At 26.0% G+C, this 14,531-nt stretch overlaps 2 protein-coding genes across 2 annotated transcripts; both read left to right on the top strand.

Annotated features, from left to right (window-relative positions):
- Positions 1-1,790, top strand: LOC147923054 (VAMP-like protein YKT61). Its single transcript, XM_087500082.1, has 5 exons — positions 1-172; positions 307-443; positions 663-728; positions 955-1,050; positions 1,514-1,790. The coding sequence occupies exons 1-5, from the start codon at positions 148-150 to the stop codon at positions 1,535-1,537; spliced, it is 348 nt and encodes a 115-aa protein (XP_087356208.1). The 5' UTR covers positions 1-147; the 3' UTR covers positions 1,538-1,790.
- A 5,842-nt stretch (positions 1,791-7,632) lies between these two features.
- On the top strand, positions 7,633-9,326 carry LOC147923053 (VAMP-like protein YKT61). The gene is made up of 5 exons (XM_087500187.1): positions 7,633-7,810; positions 7,945-8,081; positions 8,301-8,366; positions 8,592-8,687; positions 9,151-9,326. The coding sequence occupies exons 1-5, from the start codon at positions 7,786-7,788 to the stop codon at positions 9,172-9,174; spliced, it is 348 nt and encodes a 115-aa protein (XP_087356313.1). The 5' UTR covers positions 7,633-7,785; the 3' UTR covers positions 9,175-9,326.
- Positions 9,327-14,531: the final 5,205 nt, after the last annotated feature.

Genomic DNA, 14,531 nt, shown 5'->3' with positions numbered 1-14,531 from the left:
GTTTTCAAATTATGCCCTATATGTTGTCTTGCCTTGTTTAAATCATACACTTTCTTTTTCCAAATTCGACTTCTGAGATATAAACCTTATAAATACCTAGATTTCATCAATTTCTCTCATTCTCTCATCATTGTTCAGACAAAGAAGATGAGTGGTGTTAACATAGTTTATGGTAAAAATTCTTCTTAGAGGTTTTAGTTTTCTCTGTGTAATTTTCAAATATGATCATTGTTGATTTTTTAGTTTATTTGTTTCTTGATTCTAGTACAAGTCTCAATTTTGTTTCACATGGTTTAACATTTACAGAAGATGGAAAAAAAGAACCGAACAAGATGAGAAAGGCGATAGAAAAAATCAAATCAGTATTCAATAAGAAAGAACCTAATGATCACAAAGAAGACTCAAGTGAGACTTCGCCATATTTAACCAAAGCTTTAAACGAGGTTCCCCACTTGTTCAACTGTATTTGCTCTTACATTTATCATGTGGATTTTGTTAAGAATTGTAGCTATATGCTCAATCAAGTGAACATTATAATCCCCAGTCAAATGATTCTTCATGAATTAATTTTTACTAGTCTCATATATGTATGAATCAAGTTGATTGTGAGTGGATTTAATCTTAAATTGATTTTGTTATTTCTCCGTATTTCTATTCTTCAGGACCTATCATTTAGTCTTAGTATGTTCAAAATTGAGCAGGAGTTGGATCAGAAAAAATTTATCCTTGTAAGTGTGTAGTCGATGGTCTTTTCTTTTACTCTTTGATCTAAGTTTTTTTCTGTATAATTGTTGATAGATTAAAAAATATAATATGCATAATTATATTGTCCTAAAATATACTATTATGTCAATGAGGTTTGCTTCTTCTGGAAAAACCTCAAAACATAAGATTGTCTTGCACATATGGATGTTTTCATCTCCCTAAAACTGAACTATTGTTCTGTATTTTCAGCAAAAACACAATGATATTCTTCAAGGCCAAGACGAGAAGATAGACAACCTAGTGGAGAAGTGGAAAGATATGAGAAACAAGAAATTTCTTTTGCATGTAATATTCTACCACTATATATTATAGCAAACATAAATTCCTAGTGTTATAAATCGATATTCTTGTTTTCCCTGTCTTTATCTCTGAGCATAGTTGGTTAACATGGTAGAAAAGGTAGGACATGAATGAGCTTGAACGTGTTGTCGATATATTAAAAATACTTTTGCATGTTAATGTAATGTTGGGGTATTTAAATAGAGGGGGAGGAATGTGGACTTAGAAAATGTTTCACTTGCTCTTGAATACCTTATCTGAGGAAACTGTCTGGTTCAGCCCGCAATAACATACCTAATGTTTCAATTATGTATTGGTATTTAGTATTTACTGATCTTCATGTGGAGGAACATATTTACTAGTTTTATCATCTGCAATTGCTTGATATTTTTTGAACCAATCATATTGATATAGGTAAACCAAGTTTATTGTCATGAGAATCTTATTTGGTGTTTCTTTGTGTGGACAGACGGTTGAGAAGGAAACAAAGTGAACGAATTCAGGATGTACACGAGTTTGAATATATGTTTATGCTTTGCGATATCAAGTCTCTATTGTTATTATTAATATAATGCTAATTTATAATACAGTATAAGATATATTAAGATTAAAAATAATAAAGAAAGCGTTATTTTTATTTTTATTATATTTATGATGTTAACACCAAAGTATTTCCCCACTGTTGTTTACAAGCAAGTAAAGAAAACAATTAAATTGTACACATCTATATTAGTATTTTTGCAGCAGTTTTTGCTCAAAAATATTTTTTGGAAAGTTTTTACATTGAATGTTATTTAATGCTTATATTCATATACAAACAAGTTTAGTTAACTTTCTCTACTATCCTAATAACCAAACACAACTAAAATATTTTAAATATCCATATTTATTCTTATTATATAAACCTTAGTTTTGAAAGTTAGTAATTCATATGGTCGCGACATGTGTCTAAGTATATCGTTTATATTTTGACATGTGTGAAAAGAAATTTTATTTAATAATTATTAGGAATACTAAAAAATCCTAAAAATAAAACAATTAGAATTAATATTTTAAAAAGTATAGAAACCAAAAGTAATCTATTACATCACTACTTCTAATAGGAAAGTTATATATTAAATTACTAATTTCAATAGGAAAATATGTGCAATTAATAAGGAAAATATTTGCAATTTAATTGCAATTATTATTTATTATAATCATATATTATAAAAAAAAATTATACAGAAAAGTGATTAAAGTATAAAAAGGTTTAATGTGTTGAAATTAGTGATGCTGAAAAAAAAAGTGCTAAAATTAGTTATTAACATAATATAAGAAAATAAGATAATCAAAATAGTAAATTAATGTAATTTCCTTAAGGTTTTCAATATGTGAATGATTTGATAACATATTCAATATTATGTTATGATATAAACCTTAGTTTTCAAAGTTAGTAACTCATGTGATCGTGATACGTGTCAATTTTAACAATTAAATATTTTATCATGCGTTATACAAAAACATTATTTTACATATTTGTAAATTATAAGAAATTAAATTTTTTTAAAAAATTAAGAAATATAAAAGATAGTTCATATATATATATAACTAATTCTAATTTTAAATTACTAATTCTATAAGAAAAAGAATTAAGAAAATTATACAATTAATTATTATAATACCATAATTAAATAAATTATACTGTCAGTTATTAATCCTAAAAGAAAAAGGATTTTAGATACTCACCTTTACATAAACAAATAATTTCTCTCATAATAACGTCTTTGAATTTTTGATTAATTTACGACAATATTAGTATAATTTTATTTAAAATTAGTTGGACAATAAGTAAAATTATTACGTATAAGATTACAAAATATGAAACAAATATATTTAAGATATTGTTACTTTTTCAAATATGAGATAAAATTCGTTTTCAGTTATTTCTTTGAGAATTATATTTTATTAATTTTTAGCTTAAAAAAATATTAAGTAAAATATAAATTTGATATAAAGCACATTTTTTTAATATGAAATTTACAAATGTTACTCATTGGGATTGAGTGCATAGAATTAAAATCTAATTTTATTATCATGTAATATAGAAAGAAATTGTATTACAAGATGGAGTGTGGGTTTAAAAATAAAATCAAATAAAATAAAATTAACATTTTGAATACAACTTAAAATTTCACATATTTTTCTTATATCCACGTTATTACGCGGGCGTAATCTAGTTAACATTAGAACTAGTAAACGAAATCTTGTAAAAGAAATCACGGCTTGGTTACTGGTTAAATGGTTTTATAAGTCAAATCAAATCAATAACATTCGAGTTTGGGTCAATAATACGTAGGAAAACAATTATGATAATGTAAAATTCAAATTGATTAAGAAAATTGTGATTAAATTGATTATCTCTAAATTATTAAGAAAAGTTGTGATTAAAATTGATAATCTCTTATACTATACCTCGCTAGACCACCATTTTTTTAATTCACGAAACAAGTTACAAATGCAATTTTTTTTTAAAAAAAATGTATAATATAACCTACAAATTAGAATTTTCGACCACAATGGCTACTTTCAAATATATACAATACAGTAATTAGGAAATGTCACTCAAAATATTAACAGTTTAATCAACTTTATGTAAATTGACTATCTTTTGAGTTTAAAAATAAGACATGGATCAAAACGTACATTTGGGCCATAAAACTTGCTTAAAAAAGGCCCATGAGAAAACAGAGACGTGACGGTCCTAACTCCTAAACAAAGAAAAGAGCACATAAAAGATTAGTAGTGACTTTAATTAGCCTAAACACATAAAAAAGTGTGGGACCCAATATTATGATGGTAATCCAGTCTGGCTTATTTTACTGATTGTTTTCTCAAAATTAAGACCAATTCCTCCTATATGTTTGTTGCCTTGTGTGTGAAAAAAAAAATTAAAATCCTGAGATTAAACCTTACAAATCCCTAGATTCTATCGAGATTTCTCGACTCATCCAAGCAAAGAAAGAAGATGACTAATGTCAACACAGTTTCTGGTAAATAAAATTCTTCCGCCCCCCCCCCCCCCCCCCCCGAGGTTTTTTTTTTTTTTTACAGTGATTCCAAATATATTTTAATCATATTTTCAAAAAATATAAATAATACTATTATTTCTTTTTGTTTAATTTTTTTGATTAAAAAAATCTTGAAAATGAATTTTGAATAATAGATATTGGAAAATCTTTAAAAAACAATTTGATGGCATCTTAAATTTATTTTAAACTATAAAATATTTAAACTTATGCAAATCCTCATTTTCAGTTTTCCAAATAGAAATTTTTTGATATATAAGACTAATGTATATTGAAGATTCCTTAATTTCAAAATTAACATATTAAAAAATATAAAATCTTATATATTTTTTAATATTATTTTTTAAAGATTTCAAGGGACGAGTTTTTATAGATAAACAAATATTATATCTTTTGGTGTAAGGCTACCGGGACGGGTTTGACCCGCGTGTGCTAAATCTGGAAAAATGAAGAGTATGTGCGAACTGTGAAAGAAAAAAATAAATTTGTGCTATTTTTGAGAATTACTCTTTTTTTTGTGGTTTTTATCTGGTCTGATGATTTAAGATTTTGATAAAAATCTAACCAATCACTAATTTGCTTCACATTCAGTCCAGATCTGTCATCATGTCAATCTAAACTTTATGGTGAAACAGTTAATATTTTAAACTTTCATAAACTTGATTAATTCAAACCAATATAAGTTTGTACTATAAATGTTATACTAAATAAATATATTTCCAAATGTAATATTTTAATCAAAAATTTTATCCTATGCAACAACACAGTTATTACCTAGTTGATATAATGTCCTATGTCAATAATTCGTCTTTGGTTGGACTAATATAAGAGTAAACATTTAAATTATAAACATTCTAACTAGCAAACGAAAACTTGTAAAAGAAATTACGGCTTGGTTAGAGGCTTTACACAAGTCAAATCAAATCTATAACATTCGAGTTAGGTGAGTGTGGGTCACTAAACTTTAAACAATACTAATGTAAAACCAAATAAGATTCAGAAAAGTTGTAATTAATTTGATTTTCAGTGGTCCAAACATCTTTATAGCCATTCGTTACTACGTTAATAATAAATGTTAGTAGTATGCTTTATGACGTTAGTTTAAAGTTGTTGGTCTATTTATCTCACTTTGGTCGCCTTTTACACGACACATAATATCACAACTGTGTAGTATATTAACGATTACGCATACAACAATCATCCTTCTTTTCTTTGATAGGTGTCATATGACGTTGAAGTTCACATGAAAAATTCTTTTGATAAGAAGAATTATCTACTTTAACAAAAAAAAGAAATAATAATAATAATAATTATCTAAAACATCTGGACCAAAAACATGATTCCGAATAAAAAAAATTTGAACCTTAAGCCTTAGAGCACTATTCAATTATTCATTCGAAAGACAATAAAGACTAACGAGTTAATGTTAATGTTATGGTAGTTTTTTCTTATAACCAAGAAGTTTGTATATATATATATATATGAATCTAAAATTATTGGTTTTCGACCTTCAAGAACGACATGACATCCAAATTTTAATAATATCTGTCAAAGCTATCTTAAGAGTAAAACATAGTGAAAATGTGGTTTCGAACGGTAAAAAGTGGTATGTTTTCTTCTAACAATCGCAATACTCTTTAAACAGTGTATATATTAGAGACTAATTAAGAGTTACAGAAAATTGAATGATCATATTAAAATATTATTTGATTTCATTATCGGCACTGAGAAGATTATACTCGAGACGTAATAAAAGGGTTTGAGTGTATATATATATATATATATATATATATATATAGTAGATTTTATGCCAATCCTATTAAGTACAAATTAAAACACCATCCCCCCCCCCCCCCCCCCCCCCAAATAATGGATTATGTAACTTTACAGCATTGGTAACAAGTAAGACCACAATTACGTGTATTTCGACTTGAATATTCTTGTCGACGAGTTGGTCACATTTCTTAATGTTGATTTCATATTATATGTAAATTATATTACTATTACATAAAAGGAGATCATTCTTCCCTTTTGTCTTGGCTTGACCTAAGACCAATAGGTCAAAGTTTGAAATGGATGTCTGAAATTGCACCGATAAGTCAGATACACGACATGGACTTTACACCTTTAGAGCAAGAGACGTAGAGTGTAAACTAAATTACATGAGATATTACTAATTAAATGCATGGTCAAGTAACATTTTTTTTATACTTTTTTTCTTCTTTCAAATGAATTTGTGAATGTTTGGAAATTTTTGATATACAGTTTTAGTTCATCTAGAAATTAGTTTTAAAATATAATGTTCGTATTAAAGAAAAATGAAAGTGAAAGGGCGCAAAAAAAACTAATCTTTTTCTTTATATATACTACCTCGCTAGACGATCACCATTTTTTTATTCACGAAATAAGTTACAAACACATTTCTTTTTAATGTATAACCTACAAATTAGAATTCTCAATCGCAATTGCTACTTTTAAACAATTACATATCATAATAGCAATATATATATATATATATATATATATATATATATATATATATATCTAGGACATGCATGTATGATGATTCAATCAAAATAGCTAATTACACTTTACCTCTCAGAACTAATTCGAATTGTTTTTTATAGTTCTTAAACATTTATTTCAAATATATAAAAATATCACTTTAAATATTAATAGTTGATAAACTTTACGAAAATTGACTCTCAAACTCCTGCAGTAAAAAGATAAAAAAAAAAAAGCAACTACTACTACTTATGGAACTTTATTTCTCCGCGTTAATGAAAGTTGAGACGACCAAAAAAATTGGAGGAAAAAAAAAATTGGCATGGATACTTGCTTGAAAAGATCCATGAGAAAATAGTCACGTGGCGGTCCAAACTAAGAAAAGAGCACATAAGATAGAATTGGATTAGTGACATTAATTAATTAGCATAAAACATATAAAGTGGGATCCAATATTATTTTGAGAAATTCTTAACAACCTCTTATGTGGGTGTCACATAAGAGACTAAGAGTATAAGACACATGCCTCCCTTTCTAAATAATCTTTACTTTATTATACTAAATCTACTCCAAAATAATTTAAAAACTAATTAAATCATAATATATAATTTTATATCTTATAATTTCAATTATGTATGCCTTTAAATTATAGATTAATATTTCTTAATTAATAATAGTTAAAAATATAATAATTATTACAATCATATCTTATAATAGATGATTTATACTATTATAATTTATACAAGCAACTATATAAATTAATATTGTAGATTGTATTAACAAATATGACTAATTGATAAAAGTGTATATATTGAAAATGTAATCAGATATGAAATCTTGTAATTTAAAATGAAGTAAAATTAAATTACAACACAATTTAAACAACTCAAAAAGTAATTATTATATTGATTAGTCTCTCACCAATGAAGATATACAATCATTAAAAAAATTATATAAGTAAAATGCATTAAAAAAGAAGAAATATTATATTAATAAGAGATTACATGTGGTCTTTACATATGTTTTCAAATTATGCCCTATATGTTGTCTTGCCTTGTTTAAATCATACACTTTCTTTTTCCAAATTTGACTTCTGAGATATAAACCTTATAAATACCTAGATTTCATCAATTTCTCTCATTCTCTCATCATTGTTCAGACAAAGAAGATGAGTGGTGTTAACATAGTTTCTGGTAAAAATTCTTCTTGGAGGTTTTAGTTTTCACTGTGTAATTTTCAAATATGATCATTGTTGATTTTTTAGTTTATTTGTTTCTTGATTCTAGTACAAGTCTCAATTTTGTTTCACATGGTTTAACATTTACAGAAGATGGAAAAAAAGAACCGAACAAGATGAGAAAGGCGATAGAAAAAATCAAATCAGTATTCAATAAGAAAGAACCTAATGATCACAAAGAAGACTCAAGTGAGACTTCGCCATATTTAACCAAAGCTTTAAACGAGGTTCCCCACTTGTTCAACTGTATTTGCTCTTACATTTATCATGTGGATTTTGTTAAGAATTGTAGCTATATGCTCAATCAAGTGAACATTATAATCCCCAATCAAATGATTCTTCATGAATTAATTTTTACTAGTCTCATATATGTATGAATCAAGTTGATTGTGAGTGGATTTAATCTTAAATTGATTTTGTTATTTCTCCGTATTTCTATTCTTCAGGACCTATCATTTAGTCTTAGTATGTTCAAAATTGAGCAGGAGTTGGATCAGAAAAAATTTATCCTTGTAAGTGTGTAGTCGATGGTCTTTTCTTTTACTCTTTGATCTAAGTTTTTTCTGTATAATTGTTGATAGATTAAAAAATATAATATGCATAATTATATTGTCCTAAAATATACTATTATGTCAATGAGGTTTGCTTCTTCTGAAAAAACCTCAAAACATAAGATTGTCTTGCACATATGGATGTTTTCATCTCCCTAAAACTGAACTATTGTTCTGTATTTTCAGCAAAAACACAATGATATTCTTCAAGGCCAAGACGAGAAGATAGACAACCTAGTGGAGAAGTGGAAAGATATGAGAAACAAGAAATTTCTTTTGCATGTAATATTCTACCACTATATATTATAGCAAACATAAATTCCTAGTGTTATAAATCGATATTCTTGTTTTCCCTGTCTTTATCTCTGAGCATAGTTGGTTAACATGGTAGAAAAGGTAGGACATGAATGAGCTTGAACGTGTTGTCGATATATTAAAAATACTTTTGCATGTTAATGTAATGTTGGGGTATTTAAATAGAGGGGGAGGAATGTGGACTTAGAAAATGTTTCACTTGCTCTTGAATACCTTATCTGAGGAAACTGTCTGGTTCAGCCCGCAATAACATACCTAATGTTTCAATTATGTATTGGTATTTAGTATTTACTGATCTTCATGTGGAGGAACATATTTACTAGTTTTATCATCTGCAATTGCTTGATATTTTTTGAACCAATCATATTGATATAGGTAAACCAAGTTTATTGTCATGAGAATCTTATTTGGTGTTTCTTTGTGTGGACAGACGGTTGAGAAGGAAACAAAGTGAACGAATTCAGGATGTACACGAGTTTGAATATATGTTTATGCTTTGCGATATCAAGTCTCTATTGTTATTATTAATATAATGCTAATTTATAATACAGTATAAGATATATTAAGATTAAAATAATAAAGAAAGCTTTATTTTTATTTTTATTATATTTATGATGTTAACACCAAAGTATTTCCCCACTGTTGTTTACAAGCAACTAAAGAAAACAATTAAATTGTACACATCTATATTAGTATTTTTGCAGCAGTTTTTGCTCAAAAATATTTTTTGGAAAGTTTTTACATTGAATGTTATTTAATGCTTATATTCATATACAAACAAGTTTAGTTAACTTTCTCTACTATCCTAATAACCAAACACAACTAAAATATTTTAAATATCCATATTTATTCTTATTATATAAACCTTAGTTTTGAAAGTTAGTAATTCATATGGTCGCGACATGTGTCTAAGTATATCGTTTATATTTTGACATGTGTGAAAAGAAATTTTATTTAATAATTATTAGGAATACTAAAAAATCCTAAAAATAAAACAATTAGAATTAATATTTTAAAAAGTATAGAAACCAAAAGTAATCTATTACATCACTACTTCTAATAGGAAAGCTATATATTAAATTACTAATTTCAATAGGAAAATATGTGCAATTAATAAGGAAAATATTTGCAATTTAATTGCAATTATTATTTATTATAATCATATATTATAAAAAAAAATTATACAGAAAAGTGATTAAAGTATAAAAAGGTTTAATGTGTTGAAATTAGTGATGCTGAAAAAAAAAGTGCTAAAATTAGTTATTAACATAATATAAGAAAATAAGATAATCAAAATAGTAAATTAATGTAATTTCCTTAAGGTTTTCAATATGTGAATGATTTGATAACATATTCAATATTATGTTATGATATAAACCTTAGTTTTCAAAGTTAGTAACTCATGTGATCGTGATACGTGTCAATTTTAACAATTAAATATTTTATCATGCGTTATACAAAAACATTATTTTACATATTTGTAAATTATAAGAAATTAAAATTTTTTAAAAAATTAAGAAATATAAAAGATAGTTCATATATATATAATACTAATTCTAATTTTAAATTACTAATTCTATAAGAAAAAGAATTAAGAAAATTATACAATTAATTATTATAATACCATAATTAAATAAATTATACTGTCAGTTATTAATCCTAAAAGAAAAAGGATTTTAGATACTCACCTTTACATAAACAAATAATTTCTCTCATAATAACGTCTTTGAATTTTTGATTAATTTACGATAATATTAGTATAATTTTATTTAAAATTAGTTGGACAATAAGTAAAATTATTACGTATAAGATTACAAAATATGAAACAAATATATTTAAGATATTGTTACTTTTTCAAATATGAGATAAAATTCGTTTTCAATTATTTCTTTGAGAATTATATTTTATTAATTTTTAGCTTAAAAAAATATTAAGTAAAATATAAATTTGATATAAAGCACATTTTTTTAATATGAAATTTACAAATGTTACTCATTGGGATTGAGTGCATAGAATTAAAATCTAATTTTATTATCATGTAATATAGAAAGAAATTGTATTACAAGATGGAGTGTGGGTTTAAAAATAAAATCAAATAAAATAAAATTAACATTTTGAATACAACTTAAAATTTTACATATTTTTCTTATATTCACGTTAATACGCGGGCGTAATCTAGTTAACATTAGAACTAGTAAACGAAATCTTGTAAAAGAAATCACGGCTTGGTTACTGGTTAAATGGTTTTATAAGTCAAATCAAATCAATAACATTCGAGTTTGGGTCAATAATACATAGGAAAACAATTATGATAATGTAAAATTCAAAATGATTAAGAAAATTGTGATTAAATTGATTATCTCTAAATTATTAAGAAAAGTTGTGATTAAAATTGATAATCTCTTATACTATACCTCGCTAGACCACCATTTTTTTAATTCACGAAACAAGTTACAAATGCAATTTTTTAAAAAAAAAAATGTATAATATAACCTACAAATTAGAATTTTCGACCACAATGGCTACTTTCAAATATATACAATACAGTAATTAGGAAATGTCACTCAAAATATTAACAGTTTAATCAACTTTATGTAAATTTACTATCTTTTGAGTTTAACAAATAAGACATGGATCAAAACGTACATTTGGGCCATAAAACTTGCTTAAAAAAGGCCCATGAGAAAACAGAGACGTGACGGTCCTAACTCCTAAACAAAGAAAAGAGCACATAAAAGATTAGTAGTGACTTTAATTAGCCTAAACACATAAAAAAGTGTGGGACCCAATATTATGATGGTAATCCAGTCTGGCTTATTTTACAGATTGTTTTCTCAAATTAAGACTAATTCCTCCTATATGTTTGTTGCCTTGTGTGTGAAAAAAAAAATTAAAATCCTGAGATTAAACCTTACAAATCCCTAGATTCTATCGAGATTTCTCGACTCATCCAAGCAAAGAAAGAAGATGACTAATGTCAACACAGTTTCTGGTAAATAAAATTCTTCCGCCCCCCCCCCCCCCCGAGGTTTTTTTTTTTTACAGTGATTCCAAATATATTTTAATCATATTTTCAAAAAATATAAATAATACTATTATTTCTTTTTGTTTAATTTTTTTGACTAAAAAAATCTTGAAAATGAATTTTGAATAATAGATATTGGAAAATCTTTAAAAAACATTTTGATGGCATCTTAAATTTATTTTAAACTATAAAATATTTAAACTTATGCAAATCCTAATTTTCAGTTTTCCAAATAGAAATGTTTTGATATATAAGACTAATGTATATTGAAGATTCCTTAATTTTAAAATTAACATATTAAAAAATATAAAATCTTATATATTTTTAATATTATTTTTTAAAGATTTCGAGGGACGGGTTTTTATAGATAAACAAATATTATATCTCTTATGGAGTAAGGCTACCGGGACGAGTTTGACCCGCGTGTGCTAAATCTGGAAAAATGAAGAGATGTGCGAACTGTGAAAGAAAAAAATAAATTTGTGCTATTTTTGAGAATTACTATTTTTTGTGGTTTTTATCTGGTCTGATGATTTAAGATTTTGATAAAAATCTAACCAATTACTAATTTGCTTTACATTCAGTCCAGATCCGCCATCATGTCAATCTAAACTTTATGGTGAAATGGTTAATATTTTAAACTTTCATAAACTTGATTAATTCAAACCAATATAAGTTTGTACTATAATTGTTATACTAAATAAATATATTTACAATGTAATATTTTAAACAAAAATTTTACCCTATGCAACAACACAGTTATTACCTAGTTGATATAATGTCCTATATCAATAATTCGTCTTTGGTTGGACTAATATAAGAGTAAACATTTAAATTATAAACATTCTAACTAGCAAACGAAAACTTGTAAAAGAAATTACGGCTTGGTTAGAGGCTTTACACAAGTCAAATCAAATCTATAACATTCGAGTTAGGTGAGTGTGGGTCACTAAACTTTAAACAATACTAATGTAAAACCAAATAAGATTCAGAAAAGTTGTAATTAATTTGATTTTCAGTGGTCCAAACATCTTTATAGCCATTCGTTACTACGTTAATAATAAATGTTAGTAGTATGCTTTATGACGTTAGTTTAAAGTTGTTGGTCTATTTATCTCACTTTGGTCGCCTTTTACACGACACATAATATCACAACTGTGTAGTATATTAACGATTACGCATACAACAATCATCCTTCTTTTCTTTGATAGGTGTCATATGACGTTGAAGTTCACATGAAAAATTCTTTTGATAAGAAGAATTATCTACTTTAACAAAAAAAAGAAATAATAATAATAATAATTATCTAAAACATCTGGACCAAAAACATGATTCCGAATAAAAAAAATTTGAACCTTAAGCCTTAGAGCACTATTCAATTATTCATTCGAAAGACAATAAAGACTAACGAGTTAATGTTAATGTTATGGTAGTTTTTTCTTATAACCAAGAAGTTTGTATATATATATATATATGAATCTAAAATTATTGGTTTTCGACCTTCAAGAACGACATGACATCCAAATTTTAATAATATCTGTCAAAGCTATCTTAAGAGTAAAACATAGTGAAAATGTGGTTTCGAACGGTAAAAAGTGGTATGTTTTCTTCTAACAATCGCAATACTCTTTAAACAGTGTATATATTAGAGACTAATTAAGAGTTACAGAAAATTGAATGATCATATTAAAATATTATTTGATTTCATTATCGGCACTGAGAAGATTATACTCGAGACGTAATAAAAGGGTTTGAGTGTATATATATATATATATATATATATATATATAGTAGATTTTATGCCAATCCTATTAAGTACAAATTAAAACACCATCCCCCCCCCCCCCCCCCCCAAATAATGGATTATGTAACTTTACAGCATTGGTCAACAAGTAAGACCACAATTACGTGTATTTCGACTTGAATATTCTTGTCGACGAGTTGGTCACATTTCTTAATGTTGATTTCATATTATATGTAAATTATATTACTATTACATAAAAGGAGATCATTCTTCCCTTTTGTCTTGGCTTGACCTAAGACCAATAGGTCAAAGTTTGAAATGGATGTCTGAAATTGCCCCGATAAGTCAGATACACGACATGGACTTTACACCTTTAGAGCAAGAGACGTAGAGTGTAAACTAAATTACATGAGATATTACTAATTAAATGCATGGTCAAGTAACATTTTTTTTGTACTTTTTTTCTTCTTTCAAATGAATTTGTGAATGTTTGGAAATTTTTGATATACAGTTTTAGTTTATCTAGAAAATAGTTTTAAAATATAATGTTCGTATTAAAGAAAAATGAAAGTGAAGGGCGCAAAAAAAACTAATCTTTTTCTTTATATATACTACCTCGCTAGACGATCACCATTTTTTTATTCACGAAATAAGTTACAAACACATTTCTTTTTAATGTATAACCTACAAATTAGAATTCTCAATCGCAATTGCTACTTTTAAACAATTACATATCATAATAGCAATATATATATATATATATCCTTATATATATACATCTAGGACATGCATGTATGATGATTCAATCAAAATAGCTAATTACACTTTACCTCTCAGAACTAATTCGAATTGTTTTTTATAGTTCTTAAACATTTATTTCAAATATATAAAAATATCACTTTAAATATTAATAGTTGATAAACTTTACGAAAATTGACTCTCAAACTCCTGCAGTAAAAAGATAAAAAAAAAAAAAGCAACTACTACTACTTATGGAACTTTATTTCTCCGCGTTAATGAAAGTTGAGACGACCAAAAAAAT

The sequence above is a fragment of the Camelina sativa genome, chromosome 18 (genome assembly GCF_030686135.1).
Source record: "Camelina sativa cultivar CO46 ecotype springtype chromosome 18, ASM3068613v1".
NCBI lineage: Eukaryota > Viridiplantae > Streptophyta > Magnoliopsida > Brassicales > Brassicaceae > Camelina > Camelina sativa.
The sequence above is the reverse complement of the archived record's forward strand: the minus strand, read 5'-3'. Positions and strand labels throughout refer to the sequence as shown.